Genomic DNA, 20,693 nt, shown 5'->3' with positions numbered 1-20,693 from the left:
GCAGTTGCATACCTGTCCAGACTTTAAAAATAAAGGAAAAGAAAAGGGAATAAGATAGCAAAAGTTGGTGCCTTAATAACTCCCTATGAAACAAGATTTTTTCTCTCTTTATTTATTTTGAAAGATATAGATGCTAAAAAAACAATTTTTTAGTATTATTAAAATAATAGTAACATCACATTTTTTTTTTGAAAACTTGCACCAATAATGTTTTACATTTGTGTTATTTTTTTTTGAAGGATCATTTTTTAATAGTATGTGTCAGCTCACCCCATGAGTAAAGATGAATCTTTTTCGAAGTGTGTAATTGTCTCTCCCAATAAGTAAAACTCAGAGGAATTGAACTGTTGACCATTTGGTATTTCTAAAGATCTAGCGGAACCATACATCACTACCAATGTTTTGTTGATATCATTCGTGTCATTTAAAATGTAGTTAGTAAACCAAAAAGAAGAAGAAAATGCATGTTATTTGTTCAAGTAAGCATTTAATATGCTAACATTGGATATAGATAAAAGCATGAAATAGAGATTGAGGTTAATGACTTAAAAAATATTATGAGTAAAATAATTTACAAAACATCATCATCATCATCTTGTTGCACGTAAAATGAAGCATCACCATCAAGAGGCAAGGAGGGTGGGGTTCCAGGTGGTATATTAGCAGCCCCATTCTCACCAGCACAAATGCATAGAGCCTCTGCATCCCTCAGAGTTGCATCAAGGTCAATGTGACCGCTTAGCTCATTTATGAACTTCAAAAGAGTGTCGAAGTCCATTTCCTCTCCCATAATCTTTTTACGGTATCGTTTCAACAATGCTACACATACATACAGGTGCAAATGCTCCGACGGATAATGTGTCCATAATACCTCCCACAAGCGCATTGTATTTTCATACTCAAACTCCCTGAAATGTCAATCAATATTTATGACTATGACTGGTCTGAATAATAGGCATCACATATTAACATTCCATATAACTCGAGGCAAGGTCAAAATTTGTGGGACTTAGAAAATCAGAAATAAAATTATCTAGATTGATTTGTATTCTCCATGAAAAGAAGCATAAGATGAAATCTCCAAACATATTATCTCTTACAGAACCAATCCTATGGAGTAATACCCCCTCATACAATTCTTAAAAAATTGAACCATGACAGATGAAGCTTTCAAAAGGAAACTGACCTTTTAAATTGAATCAAAATCCAGCGGAAACAAAAGAAATAATTCAAGCAGTCATGCTGCTTGAAATAGTTATGCAATGGACTATCCAGAAGCTCCACCAACTGCAACAAATAAATACACTATTTGTTAAGAATGACGAAGTACACCAAAAACAATCAACCAACAAAAATATGACAGCTTAATCAATAAAAATCAATAATAGGATGTCTGTATGCAATTATAAGGGAGAGAGAGAGAGCAAGAGGAAAACCTTGGATAATGCAAAAAGTTGAGAGTGCATGCCATTTTGGTCGCGATTAAAATTGGGTCCAAGACGTTCCATTAGAGCAACAAAACACCAAAATGCATCTGACTCATCACCCATCACAAACAATATTGGAGACAGAAGATCACTCATTCCCTGTAAAACAGCAATATATAAATTCCCTAACTATATGGATACCAATCCACAACTGTTACTATTTTTTGAAATGGAGGAAGGGGAGATGTTATATGAAAACAATTAAGGGACATGATGATTCATGATTTCGGAATGTAGTTTGGTTCAGAAAGATAAAAGCAATTAAGACAATCCTCCTTGGGAGCAGTGAATACATATTATTTGTTTACTCAAATAAGTAAGCATCGACACTACCACACTCACATATACAATAAGAACAACATTTAGGTGTTCAACATATATGATATTTAAAAAATAAGTTTAAACCTCAGATCAACTGGCATAGTACCTGACAATAACCAAGATCAAAGTTGTAGAACGAATATGTCAATAGGATATCTCGCAGAACATTTACATTAGGATTATCATCCCCTTCATAGAAAGTGAGTGATCTATCGGTTCGAACCTTAAAAAAAACAGATAGAACTACATAAGCATCATTTAACTGTTCATTTGTAGGCATTCCAACATAGTATGAGTTGCACTAGTTTCCAGCTTACCACATCTTTCTCAATAAGGCCTTTCCTTTCTCTGAATTTTGTGAATCTTTTAGCCTGTGGCAAGGAGATACTCTACAGACAAAGGCGCATAAACAAAATTATAGTTTGAAAAAGGCTAAGTTGAGAGCAAAAAGTGTTACATTAGAAAAATAATGTCAAAAGAGATGGGAATATCCACAATCACAATTCTTGATTACAAAATTTTAATTAAAAAAGAGCACAGGCAACAAAAGAGATGTCTCCATTCAGGTTCAGGTAGCACAATACAGAACTCAGTTAAATCAGGGTAGCAATACCCAGGAACAATTATCTCAAAAGCGGTTTAAGGATCTCGCATCAGTGTATTTTTTTAAAACTATAGAGTGAAAAAACCTCCCAGCATGACAATATTTTATATATTTGAAAGTCTAGAAACAAAAGATCTATCAGACAAGATTACGAAGGGTGCAAACATCCATATAATCAATTGCACCTAATTTATAATACAGAAAACTACTAAGTGAATAGTGGGAAAGCAGAAAGAAAAGTACGTCGACAAATAAAGCATGCTAGAAGCAAATAAAAACCTGCCACTGGTTCTTTATGGTCTCATATTCTGACTTCTTAACTGACTTTAGGAATTCTCTCTCAGCATATGTAGATTCATATGAATAGTATCCCAAAAGCAAACCCCAAACCTATCATCATTATATAAAGCATATAAGAGGAAGAGCATATTTTATTATAATAAAAACATTTAGTTTAAGGTCATCATATATACAATACACAAACCTCATTTCGTAAATTGTGGTCAAGTCCACCATAAAATATTCTCTTTCTCAAAGCTTCTGAATCAGTGACTCGCCCTTCAGAATCCAAGAAGATAATCCACTGCAGATATTTGACCCCAATAAGCCATCCAGCAAACATCTTAAAACTTTCAGGATCTTTTTAATGTATAACATGAATGGCATCCCTAAAATACACATTAATCGGCATAGCCATAAGAAGCACACTGCAGTTGAATGATTGTAGCTTGAAAACATTTCATTTCAAGGTAGCATCATGTGCATTACACCACAATCATTCCTGCTCGTGGAGATTGTTCAATTCCACAATCCAATGAGCTTGACCAGAAATCCCACCGCCAGAAACAAGATTTCCGTTCTGGCATGATCGAGGCTCACTGGCATCCCTGAGAACTTAAATTGTGCGATGCAAATTTACCTACCTTGCCAGTAAGCACACAGCTCCATTATTATGACCACAATGTAAAATTAAATTATTCTTATTTGCCTCAGATATGTCACTTATGATAATGAAAACAAGAAGATATTTTAAACAAAGGTTGGTTTATATAGAGCTGATTGAATCATTGTAGTATAAATAAACATTGAAGAACTAATTTATCCCAAACCATGCTGAATGAGGCATGTTCTGCGGCCTCTCACACAGGAAATATAGCTAGATAAACACGTATGTGTGGACAGAGAGTCAAAACAAAGAAAGCGAATAGAACTTTTAGGGGAACAATTAAAATGAAGCCATCATGCTGTCCATCAACTTTTGGTCTAAAATGATCCCCAGGAGAATAAAACCTTCTAGGTTATGTCATGTGCAAGCATTTATAAAAAATACTTGCACTACAATATGGATGATCACAACGACAAGTGAGCATTTCCATGAGATATGCATGCTTATATCTGGTATTATGGGCCTGTGTAAGAAATCAAATCTTACAGGAAACATAAAGCTCATACCTCTTTAGAATCTAAAGGGGGTTGCCGCGGTTTTCCCCACACAAGTGATAGTTTATCAAACTGCGAGAAGAGCAATGGAAGAGGATATAATTAATAATTGAATATTGAATGCTGTAAAATGAAATGAGAGAACAGAGAAGTCACCTACAAAATTATGAAAATATGAGCAATATTCTAAACCAATTGATAAACATACACAGATGAGTAACACTTTAAGGCCACAAAACTAGATGCACTACAAGAGACTCTATGACTAAAATATTTTCATTTAACAATCCCCTATTCAAAGGATAAAAAATAAATGAGCAGATATAATCACAACACTTTGAACTACACAAAAGATGCCAAATAAGAAAAAGGGAAATAACTAAATAATTCAAAACCAATCCTATTTTAATGAACATGTATAGCACTAATATACTATCCTCCTATGCCATAAACCTACACGAGGGACTCACAGACACCATATTGATCGTAGAATGCCATCCTGTTGTTCACTGGAAGTTAATTATCTCGTGTGTGTGTGTGTCTGTATATATATATATATATATAATGTTGGCATCAAAGGTCTTGAATCAAAAATAACTTGTACAACAACAACCAAGCCTTAATCCCACTAGATGGGGTCGGCTACATGGATCGAACAACGCCATAATGCTCTACCATAAATCATGTTTTCTTGCCAACAGTAACACTAACATTTACAATATCAGCACCAAAGTAGAAGGAACTACCTCTAGAGGATCTGCGACAACATGACTTTCATCAGGAACGTTTTCAGCAAGCTTGGAAGGTTTCTTCGGATGATCAAGTTTAGTCTGGATATGAGTTCTCCTCTCACTCGAACTAAATCCATTACTCTGGTTTTCTCCAAAGAGTTGTGAAGTTGTTTCACGGGCAAATCTTGTCACAAGAGAGAATTTCTCTAAAACTTGAATAGAAAGGTCCCGAGTAGGATCATGAACTTTATGTCTTGGCCTCCCATGAAACTGAGGAGCACCGACACTTCCACTACTGACTCCACCATCAGCCCTCTCTTGGTTCTCATTCATAGTGGATTCATCGCTTGACAAGTTTGAAGGTCCACACGCAATACTAACAGCCCTGGGAAGCTCCAAAGAGGATAAAGTTCTCTGCAAGTCAATAGTCAGTCCCAATCATTAGAAAATTTTGATAGAGTCTAGCAAGCATACATAATAAGCTTTTACACAAGTGAATGTCCTTGCATATAAAAATTATAATTGAAACGTAGAAGTGAAAAAACGGATATAATTTTTTTTCCGAACAACATTATTGATAGGGATATAGGGTTTAGTTAACATCAGCCCTCACGATACAGAAGTGGACAGTTTTGATTGAGAAAGAAAAGATGTGTTACGTCATAAATACAATAGTGCAATAAATGCTTTCAAAAATTCCCATTGAATGTATGCTTATCCCCAGCCCCAACAGCTGATGTGAACAAGAACCTAATATTTAGACCATAAAGTAAAAGAGCAATAAGATACTCATGAGCTTTGTATCACAAATAATGTGAAGTTTTCCATCATTTTGGGAAATATTTTCCCTCAGATATGCTGGTGATATTGCTAAGGATACTCATAAGATCCAGTTGCTAAAAGCCCACAACCAAATAAAATTTACTTGAGTATCACACAGCACACACCTGCAGAGTATTCTGAAAATCATTCACAAGGAATACATTTGCATCGTCTGCAGATCTGCAATGCATCAATAACAACAAGAAAGAAAAAGAGATATTTAACACATGTCTGCCTTTGGCACTAAAAAATCAATAAAACTACAAGGGGAAAAGAATAAGAAATATAGAATTTTCCTGTTAAAATAGGATTATATTGATGCAATGCCAGCACGAAAAAGATATCTTGATGCATGTTAAAGAGGAAAAGGCTAGGTATCAGTAAATACAGAGTGCAGAAAACATTGGTAAGATAATCTCCAACATTTAAAAAATCTCGCATTTATTAAGGGTTTGTGAGAAGTGTCACAAAGCTAATCATTTACATGAAACTTATGCTCAAGTCCAGCACACATTATATAGTAGTGCCATTGAAAAGCTTTATGATGACAATAAAAAAATTGCCAACTGCTGGTTCATCAATATCATCTACAATGAAATAAAAGCATCATTCATAGATTCACAACAACAACAACAATAGCAAGTACTCAAGTAGCAGCAACTAGCAACAAGACTAAAATGGAAAGTAATAATGTTAAAACAGAACAAAAAACTAAAAACAAAGTTCCACAGTTTATCACATATAGTTAGGTGATGGTATTGATAGTAAGCCACATCAAAAAATGTTCGAAAAAAGACTCAAAATCAGGAGCTAACCTCACAAGAAGAACATGTTGCTTTATTGTAGCAAGGAATTCTTTGACTCCTCCACTATAGAAGTAAAGTGGGGGATAAGCAAGTCCTGCAAAAAGGTTTTATTCAGACAAGACAAAATTTTAGAAAACAAAATAAAATGTATACAATAAATATCTAGATCTGCCTAGATATAAAAAATGTTGCCAAGCAAGTACAAACATCTTATTTACCGAATCAACATTAGGCAGAATGCTTAAAATACTTCAATTACATATATTTAGCAAAGATCACGGCACAGATGAGCCGGAGCAGCAGGAGTGGAACCATGTTAAGCAAAAGGTGGTAGCCGCCCCCTCCCCCATGCTTCTTACCTTATAAATTATTCATATGATATACATTTATTTATTTTCTCTATGTTTTCCCTCCTCATTTACTTTTTATGGTTCCTTCCCCACATAGCAGGCTTACAAAGAACAGTCATATTTACCAAGAAAAAATAAAAAATCATACTCTAGCAATCAAGCGCAGTTGCAACTATGAATGCGCTCATTAGATAAAACAAGAAAACAATTTTTTCAATCAATAGAATTGGATAATACAGATCATGGTAGCTTAGTGTTACTTTCAATTGCAGCTGGAGCATTCAGTGAGAATTTGGCAAAAGGTGGAAGCTATAACTTTATTGGGAAGTTATTTTTTGATGACAGAAGCATAAATGCAGCAAAACAGCAGCAATATCACAATGGTTTTGAAATTCAACAATTTAACTGCTAAGAAACATTTTGTAAATGCATTGAACTCAGAAAACATTAAAAAAAATAGACATGCTTGCATTTATAAGATGAATTATTAAAGAGGAATGAAATTATCACTTTCTAATATTATTATGACATTAATTTTTAAATATGTTGAAATATATTTTTCACTACTATATTTAGTGCAAGCATCACACAGTACTTTTTTCATAAAATTTTCGGAAGTTACTGTATGTATTCATGCACAAAAGCAAATGACATGCAAAAGGCAGTATTATGCATTGAGCTTAAGCCTACTTCAGAAACCTTTTCCATTTATAAATGTTCCTCTGCTATATACAGGTTAAAGAGCCAACTTCCCAATTTATTATGCCCTAATACTAATGTACTCGGCTTACTTTTTCCTGCATCGGTCTGGGCGCAGGCTAGGTTCCCTTTCCAGGCTTAATTGACCCTAGTTCTCACCATATAGACATGTAGTAACAGCTTTTTAGGGGAGGGGTGGGGGTGGGGGGAGCTATGACCCCATGTCTCCCTACACCTTTTGAGAACGGAAGTGATCCCTACTCAAGTGTCTTCCCAGACTTATTTAGTGTTTTATGCTAATTTGCACATTAATCCCAATGGAATTTCGCCCTAGCACATTAGCTGCTTTCTTTCTTATGCTAACAAAGTGCATACACCACTCAGGAACTACAAATTACCTACCATGCGAAAGAATAGTTTAATCCATCCAAGGCAGTAATTTCTCCCTAAAATAAGAAACTAATGTGTGATAAGTTAACTATTATACCATCAGACCATGTGTACGGCCTATGATTTAATATGATATCATACGCATAAATGACCATAAATAATAGAACTGTAGAAGCTAAATAGTTAAGAAGAGCTGTATGGAGAACAGAACAACAAACAATAAAAAACAACCACGATAAATATTAGATTGGTCAACAGAACTTCACCTGAAGACAGAACAACAATGACATATTGCCACCCAAGCGCTGGAGTATGCCTACGGACAGACCTGATATCGGTAAAAGGCACTGCCCTTATGGTGTAAAGGTTTCTATCTGAACAACAATGAATAAAACAAACTTAAAATATATATAACCACATTGAACAAGGCAGCAAATTGAACCAGTCTATAGTATATGTAAACTACCTTTGTCAGAAATTCTTGCATCAGAGCTATGCGCTTTGTAAGGTATCCAAGTCTACAATGAAATGTAAAGGAAAACATAAACAACAAACAAATCATACACAATAAAAAAAGTGCGTAACAACCAACAATTACCATAAACAAGGAAGAGCATTGCTTAATCAACTTCAATCTCCCACTGATTCTTTCAGAGGCAAACTGAGTGGGATGAATTGCAACATTATCCTTCAAAAATATAATTTCAGCACCCTCAAGCTCACTGGACGAACCCTGTTTATTACTGTCGCTACTCACCATCATGCTCGCAGACCCCTAACACGAAATCAATCCCCAAAAATAAAACAGGTTAACTCATTTAATTATGAGGATGAAATGATTAAACGCAATGAAATAATCAAGTGTTCAATTGAATCGCAAAACCCTAATTAAATTGCAAATTTAGTGGATGAATAATAAGGTAAACATAAATTATTGGAAAGTAAAAAGATGCGAAAAATATTCACCTGTTGCTGAGACGCAGCGTAATCGGCGTCGTCAGATAAATCCTGAAGTTCTGATTCTAGCATCTACGATTGAGCAGAAACTGAAAAGCGAGAGAAGAAAGAAATAATGGAAATAATGGAAATAATGGAGTTATTATATTCGGGAATGAAAATTTCTGTTGTGTTTGTACTTTGTACTCAACGCGGCACGGAATTCATTTCATCCAAATCAACGGCTGGGATCGACTATGTTATTCACTGCTACCTTCAACTTTTTTATGGCCAGATAGCTTCACGCCAAGTTAAGGAATAGTGTTAAAATATAATATAATAAAATAATAACTTTTTCAATACATGGAATTTCCTTTTATCTTAAATAGATTTGTTACACGCAAATAATGTCAGGATAAGTGGGGCCAATTTTACTATGTATATTTGTAATAAAAATATAAAATTTTCCTTTTATCTATCTAATTAACGGTCATTTTTGTTAAACTAATAAATCTAACTTTATCCAAAAACTCTTTAGGAGTATGATTGACAAAATCATTATAATCGACTCTTATACTTAGGATTTGGGTTAATTAAAAGCTCAAAAATATGAGATATAATCACCCATGCTTACACAAACCAAAGGTTAGTTATTTTTTCTTAAGTTGATAAAAATTAGAAAGCATTTGTCTTTTCTAAATTTAGAAGCCTTCTATGGGAGTAACTGCAGAATTGATATGATTACTTTCATGAATTAAGTAAACATAACCGAAACATAAAATGATAACTGCTAGAGAGACAGAAGGTAGAGCAAGTAGAGTTCGTGAAGAGAAGTGTTTTTCTTGTCTCTACAAACAGACAAACTAACCTTTACCTGATTGCTATGCAAAAGTGAAACATTCTCGTACATCATATCCATTCCACACAGTAAGTTTTATTTCTTCTTCTTAAATTCAGAGAACAATAGACAAAATAAAGCATAAAAGAAAGGTCCATAGTGCACGGGAGGCTTCATTTTACTGAAAATTTAAATATTTAAGAATGATTAAGGAGATAATAAACTTAAATTTTCAATAGTACAATGGGGTTAATAGAACTTTTTTTATCTCTCCATATTTTCTAATTCCCTCATCTCTCTACACTTGTATGAGTTTGATGAGCTAGTAGAATAGACTAGGACTATCATCCTATCCTCATGGCCTAATGCATTTTATTTTCTATCTCATGGTAGCTAGGATCGATGTTAGTTAACCATTACGCCTCAACATTATTTTCACTCTTATCACATTATCATAATTGTACCAACACGTAATTAGTTTACCAGCATAAGGTTTCACAAAAGTTTTAGGATGACCAGAAAGTCAAGAGTTCGATTATTGTAAGTGATACTTATTGGAAAGGGCGATCACACACCCCGAAAGAAATTAGTCTCTTATCCAAAGGGTGCAAAATAATTTTAGTAGTACAAAAAATACTATTACAATTGTCATCACTATGTCAATGTCATGGTTATTCCAAGTGGAATGAGGATCACTATCCCAAAATATCCCTAGCCAATGAGTTTTCTCTAAGTAATGTAAATATGCTATTTTATGTTATTATAATTTTTTTTTAATGAAGTATCACTTTTTCATTAGGTCGGGATAGGAAAATAAGACAAGAATGAGGACATGTGATCTCCGTCCATTCTAAGTGCACACTAAACATTAAGCTTATGATGTTCATATTTTATCATGCTCTCTATCCTATCATACCTCTATCTATATCCTATGTTAAACATCAAAAGCACCCATATATAAAACCCCAAGCAGTAAGACGTTAGTGCTTTTCTAATACTCCTTACTATTGTAAACTATAATGTTTTAGGTACATACTAGAAAGAAAAATCAGAAGGGAAAAAATAACATACTGAGAAGTTTGTTGAGCAACCAAATAGCCCTCTCAAAAAGGAAAAATAATAATAAATAGAATTAGTCAAGTTTCAAGAGAACAACATTATAACAAAAAAAGGCAAAAAGAAAAAGGAACAGAGTCATTCAATTATTCCTTTGAAAGCATGTTAGCTTTCTTCATTAGAAGAAGGCCAACATGACCCTTTAAGCTTTTAGAAATCTAGATTATTTTAAGAAAGATGTCCCTGTCCCATGTCCACCTTTCATGTCCTTTTGATCAGATCAGACAGGGTTAAAGGACCACCATATTCTTCTGACCTCTCTGACCAATGAGAATTTATGTTTCTCCTGCACTTTTTACCACTTTAACCATCACTATAAGTTTAAGTACGGCAAAAAATGAAAGCACAAAAATAGAGTTCAGATAGGTAGCTTTTGACCATCCCTGATCAGCCTTTAGTTACCCCAAGAAAAAGAAACAAGTTGGAATGGAAAATCCTAGGATCTGGTGAGGAAAGAAGTGAGAAATGGAATGGTTTAAGGCGTGGAAGAGTATGGTTGGGGAGTGTGGCACGCGAACTTATTGCCACAAATCATGAGAAAGATGCATGGCATTCTTTAAAGTTTAAACCCATATATAAGAAAAAAATATTGCATGCTTTAGAGCACCAACTACACTTCAGCAATAGAAAAAAAGTCCTCCCATTTGTCAAATTGATGTATGTACTCCCCTCTAGTCATTACTCTTTAACTATAGGTCAGGAAGGGATTTTTACATACTCCTATAGCATAATTAATACTACTTCTTTGAAATAAATTTATACATATTTTAAGCTATCATCTTAAAATGTAATAATGATTTTCTTTCAAGTATTAAGTGCACTAAAATAATATGTAGTTTTAAGTTTTATAATGTAACTTTTAACATTATTTTTTTTTATTTTGTCTCATTACACTCTCCATCGTTGCACATGGAGGTTTCCTAGTGGTGTTACTTTTTTTTTATCAGCAATAACAATTTATAATAAAAAAGATAGTATTAGAAGAATAAGTGGTACTTCTATCCACAACCAGAAAGAGAACAAGAAAAACAACAACTCAATAAGTTAAAGACCCAAACCGAGAAAGGAATAGAAAAAGAAGGAAATCTTGCTACTTGATATGAATACCTGTGCCAACGACAATGAAAATTACAATGGTTAGAGTGATGGTTGTGTTAGTTACGACAATAATAATAGTGATAGAGGTGGTAATGATAATAATAACTATGTCTAGGGTTATATATGTTGGATTGTTGGTTATGACAATAACGATGATGAAAGAAATGATACAATGGTTGAGGTCCACTTGGTGGTATTGACACGATGATAGTTGGTGATATTGTGATACAAGTTGAGATGTTGGTAGTGGAGCCATATATTTTAAGAAAAACTATAATAAAAAACTTTTGTTTTGTATATGTTGCGAAAATAATTTAAAAATCAACTCAATCTCTCTTTGCCCAATTTGTTTTATTTTGAAAATATTATTTTAAAGTTAAAAAGTGAAAATTTGCAACAACTAGACCTTTAGTTTTTATATTTTGAAATAAGCTCATCGGTTGAGTTTCTAGTAAAAAATCGTTTCAAAATACTTAATAATTTCTTAAATTATATTTATGTCATATTTGGTGCCTAAAATACTCCTTTAATAAAAGAGTATTTTGCCTATCTTAAAACACTTTCAAAGAGGGACCTAAGACAAAAATTGGTTGTCCTAGAAAATATTTCATACTAATGAAAATATATAATATTAATTAATAAAATTAAAACAAATATTTTTTCTATTTTTGTTTTATTTGAATGGTGCATAATAACAGATTTTGTCCCATATATAGAGAAAGAAGAAAGATGACATTTAAATAGAAATGAAAAAGAAAAGGAAGTGGTGGAAGAATAGAGAGGAAAAAAGGAAAGTGGAAATCAAAACCCAAGAAGAGTGTCTCCTAGTCGAGGCCCAAGGCAGGGCCACTTTGGCGCCGGTGTCCCCGCGCGCTTTTGGTCGTTTACCTATTTGTTGTGCGTGTGTTATGCGTGTTTGTGTTATTTCTAGACAAAATTTTCCCTCACATTCTGCACTCTGTTCCCAATCTCTATAAAGTAATTTCTTTCCCTCAAACACATAGTTTGACCACATTCTTTTATTTTCTACCATATATTCTTAACATGTAACAACTTGTACTACTTAATTTGATATCTTATTTACTTGTAGTTATATCTTTGCCTTTTCTCACACTCAATGGGTCATATCTATGCTGTGATGTTCTGTATACAATTTGTTCAAGGAATATTTATGTCGGGATAATGAATGCAAGAGACAATTGTTTATTATATAGTTTAATTTATTGTTATCATACGTAAATAAAGAAGATATACAAGAAATATATAGGGGAAAAACCTGATTTGTTTGAAATAAGAAGAACAATGTGATCAAATTTATGTGAGTTTGTACAAAAAAAATCACGTGGAAGCAACTTTAATTTAAAATTACCTATTCAAATATTTGGCCTAAGTTTAAAATTATGATATGCAGTTGGTAACTGTTATTATGGATAAAATGTTACACTTTTAGTCATCTGCTCAATCATATTAATATTTAATAGCAAATGTACATTAGTTGCATTTTTCACAATCATTCACCATTATATTATAGTAGACATATGTAATAAATATAACCCCTGTTATATTGCGACCTCCATCCTATATAATCACAATTTAGAACTATGTATCTAACTACTAATATTTCATGGATATTTTTCGAAAATCATGATTAATTCATACAGCATGGTACATATAAGCCAACTATCTTATTCTGTCATACCAATAGCATATAATCAAATGCAAGCATGATCTAAAAGGGTCCTAGCTAAAAAAACAATAATCAATGCTACAAAGAAAGGATACAAATTAAAGGAGCTGTTTGGGATGTGTTTCATTTGTGTGGAGAATAATTCAGATGCATGCGCAAAGACAGAATACCTTTGATTTTATTGAGTACAAACTAAGCATGACAAACATCAAGTGTTGGTTCAAGTGGTACATGCTTGATTCCTTTTAAGTAAGGTCTCGAGTTCGAGTTTTGTGGATGAAAAAAATACCCGCCAGGAGAGTTAGCCCCACATACCTACCTGTGGATGTTCCCGACTCGGACATGATTGCCTCATTACGAGTGGGAAACCAAAAAAAACTAAGCATGACAAACCCTAAAGTAAGTGTTGCTCCCCCTTGACATCATTCCACTCACCTTCTTCACCTTCTCATCCCGAGGCAAAATCTACAACTATATACATTCTCTACTCCTCCACCATTCCATTCACTTCTCCACTTCTCATATTCCACCCTCGTCTTCTCCTCTTCATAAACTAGAGTATTTGTTTCACTCTAACATTTATTTTATTATATTGGTCACATTTCATTCATCACTAACCTTTTTTTCTTCTTTGGATGCCATGAATATATGCTATACTTTATATATATGTATGATCTATTGAGGCCTGCCTAAACCCTAGTTAATTAGCTAGTTGCATTCATCACTGAGACCTTGAAAAAGAAAGAAACCTCCATTTTCATCATCATTAACGTGAGCATGCACAACCAATATTCAAACTATAGGATATAACGACAAATTACCAAAGGCTTAAAAACCCTTTCCTCTATCATTAGTCTAGCTACCATTTTTTATGTCCCCGTGATTTGTACGTGGAGAACCCACTTCATTTTCCTTGGAATATAAATCTATTTAGAGGTTTTGTGCTTTCCACTTTATTAGTTTTCATTTAGGCATGCTTCTAGCTATAATATGTATATTGTATATGGTAGAAACAGATCATGCATTGATAGTGAATCCATTATATTAGTTGAGAATTTAATTTGTGACTAGTCATAGTGATGTGGCTAAAAGCCAACCTTATATGACCTCCCCTTCCTCTAGCTCCACGATCATCATATTTCATAATATTATGAATCATGCTTTATTCCAACAAGTACACTAGTGTTCTTTTTTTGTTTTTATTATAAAGACATTAATTATCTAAAAAGTTTTAATAACATATTTATATTATTTATTTTTTGCATCATTTATTCATATTAGAAATCTTGTTTATCTGTATTTTTGTTATTGTCATTAAGACTATTAATGTGCAACATTAAACAAAGACAATATTTTAATCTTATTATTTAAAAGACTATTATATATGTATAGTTTAGGTGAAAGTATATTATAATAAAATGAAGTAATCATTAATGGTTACACAATGAGATCTGGAGGGATATTCTTTAATATTGAAACAGCTTTTTCATTCCTTTTTGGAAGCTAGATAGGTCTATTAGAAGTGGTGAATGAAAACCATTTCATATTTTCTTCAAACCCCATTCATATGAACATGGTTATCGATCAAGTCATGTATATAGTGGACTAGGTGGAGCATTGATGAGAACAAGCCTCTCTTTAAGAGAATATTAATGATGATGTTTGGGACAAAGGGAAGTAAAGAAAGCGATGTTGGTGAGGTTCAATCCGAAGACGGATTTACATTGTGGAAACGGTAAAATACGATCTCAGATTGAGCCGCGCCAATATCACTTTAATGTTGATGATTTTCCTTCTCATTCACCTCATCGGATACTTTTGTCAAATTATTCTCTCTCATCCATTCATCTGAAACTGTAGCAAGTTGGATTAACTTGCAAACCCATGAAAGCTCAGGTGCAATTGGAATTGTAATATTTTCCCATGACACACACAGGTAAGTATAATAATGCTCTTCTCTTTCCGTTGGGGCTAGTTTCATTCAATCTTCTTTATTTTGAATACTACATCTCTTTCAAGTTTTCTATATCGTCAAAGGGAAAATATAATAATTGTATTGATTTACTTTATTGTATTTTTCTAATATACCATTTTTATTTATGGGGTCATTAATTTTTTCCCACTATTTATATGGATGGATAAAATATTAAATAAGAGTAAATACAAAGAATATCATCATTCAACTTTTAACGAGAAGTTATAAATATTAACTGGAAAAAATCTGAGAAAGGAGGTTGTATTATGAAAGGAAAGATATGTTTGTGTTGGTTTCTTGTCATTGGTACTAATTACAATGTGATCAGACTGAAAGTATGGAACAAATTAAATGTTAAGTGGGAGAACTGGAGAAGAATTTTGAAATGCGTGTGCATACATTTCATGATCTTGGTTTTTCTTCCCTTTTTAATTTAATTTCTTTTGTTTGATTTATTGGAATCCAGCCAATAACACTTGTGTGTGCCTATATATGCTTAACAGCTCAGTTTACTAATGTTTCATGTGTGCACTACAAAACCTTCACCTGCAGCATCTTATAATGCATGTATATAGAATGTTATAGATAGATGTTGTGCATAACCATGCTATATGTATTTTATATAACTTTTGGTTTAATGATAAGTACTTAGTAGTTAGTGGAGTATATATATTTTTAATTTTCCATTGTTTTAATTTTTATTAACTCAGAGAAATGGACCATGCATTTGATTTGTTTTTCTTTTCCAATGACTATATATATGTAGAAACTTGGAATATATATAATCCTTCTACTTAAAGTAACTTGGTTAAATAACTTCTCTCCATCGTTTAATCAACTTCATGTAAACCATTTGTAGTAATTGCATGGCAGTTTGATAGGGCTCGTTCAGGAATATCGAAAAAGAGAAGGATGATAATATGATTGATGGGAGAAAAATAATAATCCAAAGCTGAATGGTCCAAGATGATCACTACTCTGAAGAAAAGAAGGGTTAGGAGTGGAACTTGTTGAAGTTTTTTCTCCCATCATAGAGTGATAATACTATATGTTAAACATAACCTACCTATTTTGTCCAAGTATTATTAGGTCATGTATTTTTTGTCTTAAACTATGTCTACTTCTGGTTTGAGTATCCACCTGTTAAAAAATTTCCCACTGAATCTTGTAGCCACTATCTTGGATTTGCACATGCTGGCATAATAAAGGAAGAGAAAAAGGCTTTTGTAGCCACCTATGTAACCACTAAGATAGCATTATTGCTGGTTTTCTTTTTTCTTTTCTTGTTATATATCTTGAAACACTGTAGTGTATGGTGTTTACCGGTTTTATTTGTTAGTGGAATACGACTTCTTAAATATGTTAAGATCCCTTGAAACAAAATTGAAATGCATGAAAATTTGTTTACATAATTAAGTGGGTTAAGAGTTTAATTCTTGCTATCTCCTCCACTCTTCTCATTAAATCATATTAGAGCATAATTTATTCTTGTGTGCTTTCCCTTACAGGAAACTGTGTAGCTACCTTTCTTATGGCAAAATTTTGATGTTTTGAAATCTCTGTAAATGACTGGTTCTGGACCATTGTGGAGGAAGGCCTTAAATGTATATAACATTCCATATCAAATGGGCTGACATGAATAACGCACATCAAATGGGGCCTTCAACTCGGGAGCCCTGAAAGTATAGAAGTGGATTATTAATGGCTTTACAAATCCTAATAAGAAACTAAACCGTGGCCAACCCATTCAATTTGAGAAAAGTTTGAACTTTAAAGCTACCCACTGTAAGAATAGAGATCACATGTCCTAAGATTTGGTGTCTCATTGTATATCAATCCTATCAAAAAATGGCAACTAAAAAAAATCATAAAAACAAAAAATAATTTTTTTCATTACTTGTTGTAATGTGATTGGCTTGGGACATGAGGACATGAATTTTTTGGGACATGTGATTCTTGTTTCTATTGTAGTAGTGTTGTTAAAACTGTTTTATATTGGCCGATCGAACCGATGAATCAGTCTCACTACTAGTACAGTACAATAATTATATTGATTTTTTAAAGAAAATAAAAAAAATATTGATTTTTTTATTGATTTTTCTACATTAATGTTAATATATTATATATGTATATTTAATTTTGTCGGTATGCAGTTTAATTAGTAACCTACCAATTAAGCCGTTATACCACTATACCAGTACCTCTAACCGATTTGATTACCTTTAAGTATTAATAACTTCTTAACCTTAAGACCTAGATGTAAAAAAAAAACAAATTTCATGTGTTTAGAGCCTAAATTATGGCACCAATGCCAAGCTAAATTTAACTCGTGTGATTGGGATAGAAGAAATTAATATAAAGGTTTTAGTTTGTTTTTCTATTGTTTGCATGACCTATTCATCTTATTTGTTTCATCTCTCCAACAACGGACTTTTCTATTTTCACATAAACCTTAATTAATAATATAATTATTGTTAATGTATGGGTCGTGGTGCTTTATTAGTTATTACATAGATGGGTGAGGGTGAATCTTTACTTTGTTGGGTTCCTAAACCTATTTTTTTCTTCTTCATATTTTTTCTTACTATACAAAAAATTGTTAACTTGTGTCGAAAACATGTCAAACAACTCAAAAAAGCAATTCTTTATTAGAAAATGATATTATGATTGTCAGAAGTCACAAATTTAATTTTTCCAATAAAAATTGTTTTTTTTATATTGCTGAACATATTCCTTTGGACACAATATGAAAAATCCAACTAAGAAAGCCGAACATGTTGCATGGGTTTTTGACTTTCACTAATAAGTATCCACTTTTGGATGTATTGAATTATTGAAACCAATTTGGAAAAGACAAAATTCACTAGAATATTATCCTTAAATTCACAAAACATAATTTTTTGGCAATTGTTTGAAGGGAAATTTATCAGAAATAATAGAGGTTTGGAAGGCAGAAAGATATGAAATGGGAAAAGGAAATAAAATGATAGGGTGGGTTGGGTTGGTCCACCTTTCCAATATAGTCGTCCACTATCACAGGAAAGTGGGTTGGAGTCCCTACAAGACAAGCCCAATAATACAAACATAATTGGCCCATAACAGTGATTGGTTGCACCAATCCAAATCCACTTAGCGAATAGCATGTTTTTAGTAAGTGTTTTTTTTGCTCTAATAAAAATTAGAGTAAATTACACTGACACGCCTGAGTTTTTATACTTTCATTAGATACCCCTGTATGAGAAATATGTGTAATCTTTTAAACAAAAAATATGATAAATGCAATTAAGTTAAACAAAACATGATATACTGTTGAGACAAGTTCAAATAATATACAAATCAATGTATTTTTGTTATTTTATGTTACAAAATGCATCAACAGTTCTAAAGAAATATTGTTTAAATCGCTTTTATACTTCATCGTAACGAACCAAAAATAATAAAGATGAATTGACTTATATATTATTTGGACTTGTCTCCACAATATGTAATGTTTTGGTTAACTTAATTGCGTTATCACATTTCTTGTTTAAAAGATTACACTTATTTCTTGTGTAGGGGTGGTCGGTGTAATGAAAGTATAAAAAAGCAGGAGGTTTTGTGTAGGTATAAAAAAGTGAGAGGTGGTTTGTGTAATTTCACTAAAACTCAGGGGGTGTCAGTGTAATTTACAAAGTAATTAATGTTAAGGATGCTGAGTAAATGATTATTTAAGGTCACATGTATCATGTTAGGAGCTGAATTTGAATTTACATGTTAAACAAAGGTTGGCAGGCCAATTAAAATGAAATGTTATAAATGTAAATGAGTCCAAGCAATATTATCGATGACTTAGATGAATGATGAATCTATAAATAATGAACCTTACATTTTTAGTGTGGTAAAAGAAAGAGATTACGGAGATGCATGTGGAGCAAATTGAAGAGGCTGTTAAATGGAAGAGAATGAGCCAATCTATAAATTTCTCTATCTCTCCTTATCAAACTCTGTCCCGTTCTAACGTACACTTTTATTCCACTACCCTTTTAGAAATTATCACATGCACCTGCTTCCACACTACTTAGCTTGGTTAATTGTTGCTGGAAAGAGGTCATAGCCCTTATCAGACTCATATTAATTTGCTAGGTAAATTTTTTTCCTGAACAAAAAACTTATTTAATTTAACAACCCAAACTTTAGATCATCTAAGAAATTATTGAATGCACATGTTAGTCTTTCGAAGGCAAACAATCTATTTAAAAACCTTGCAACATAATTATGTTTAAATAGACTAACATTTCAAAATTAAGTTTTTTAACATATAAAGATATTAGTCCCAAACTGATAACTCTTTTCACTCAAAGTCTGACCTCTTACTCCATTATACACATTATTAGGTCTGTCACGTCATATTAAACCAACTCATTTCCAAGTTATTTTTACACCCTACTTACACCACGTTATATTAATATTATTATTTCTACCGTGTCGACCGATTCTCCAAATCAGTCACCCGCATTCTTATATTTTTTTATATAGAATGTATTATGTGATATATGCTTAGAGTTAAAAATAAAAGTAAATTATGACTAAGTAATTTATCCACATTTCAAATTTAATGCCATAATTGATATAATTTACTTATCCATTAAAAAAAGTCACATCAGTTTGGAAATGAGAGGTTTAAGAATTGACGTGGTAGTTAAAAAGTAAGCATTAATTTACATTGAGAGAGATATAATATTTATAAACATGAAATTAGAATTACTTCATGGAAGTTATTTTATATTTTCTCTTTATGTATTAGTATAGAAAATTAATATAAATAAACATGAAATTAGAAATTATAAAAGACAAAGTAGGAAAACATAAAATATTTCAAGGTATATTTTTCTAATTTCTGTTAGTATTATTATATAAATTTATATAAACTAACCTTATGTACACCAGTACCTACACTTATAAATTCATTTATATTTGTGGCTGGAAGCCTATAACCGCCACAACAGTGTTGAACTTGAAAGATGTGGAAAAAAACTACACCAGTTTTGAATTTGAATTAATTATATTCGAGATTTCGAGTATTTATTAATTTAAATTTTTTGTATTTGGTGATTTATAAATCTGTATTATAAGTGGTAAATGTGTAAGTACAAGAATGTAAATGTAATTGGATTTATTTGAATTTGTTTCACTAATAACCGGATATTTAATTGAATTTGTTGATAAATATCTTTATAAGTTGAACTATTGTTCTACGAGTTTAGGTCCTTTAGGAGTATCAACTCATTATTCTGTGCTTAACAGTGCAGTGCTGGCATGTCTCCTTCTTTACTTCAGTGTCTCTGATCTGCATTCTGCATTCTGCATTCTGCACTGCACTCTGCTCTGCTGCCACACGCTTGGGTGTGGATCAC

The 20,693-nt window shown here is 32.5% G+C and overlaps 1 protein-coding gene across 1 annotated transcript; it reads right to left on the bottom strand.

Moving 5' to 3' along the window:
• On the bottom strand, positions 449-8,762 carry LOC109362804 (TBC1 domain family member 15-like). Its single transcript, XM_019608826.1, has 15 exons — positions 8,617-8,762; positions 8,249-8,425; positions 8,117-8,168; positions 7,917-8,024; positions 6,221-6,305; positions 5,531-5,585; positions 4,599-4,997; positions 3,865-3,924; positions 2,897-2,995; positions 2,692-2,802; positions 2,126-2,197; positions 1,915-2,031; positions 1,437-1,586; positions 1,187-1,287; positions 449-908 (listed from the first exon to the last, which is right to left on the bottom strand). The coding sequence occupies exons 1-15, from the start codon at positions 8,677-8,679 to the stop codon at positions 572-574; spliced, it is 1,986 nt and encodes a 661-aa protein (XP_019464371.1). The 5' UTR covers positions 8,680-8,762; the 3' UTR covers positions 449-571.

This window comes from Lupinus angustifolius, chromosome LG12, assembly GCF_001865875.1.
Source record: "Lupinus angustifolius cultivar Tanjil chromosome LG12, LupAngTanjil_v1.0, whole genome shotgun sequence".
Lineage (NCBI taxonomy): Eukaryota > Viridiplantae > Streptophyta > Magnoliopsida > Fabales > Fabaceae > Lupinus > Lupinus angustifolius.
The sequence above is the reverse complement of the archived record's forward strand: the minus strand, read 5'-3'. Positions and strand labels throughout refer to the sequence as shown.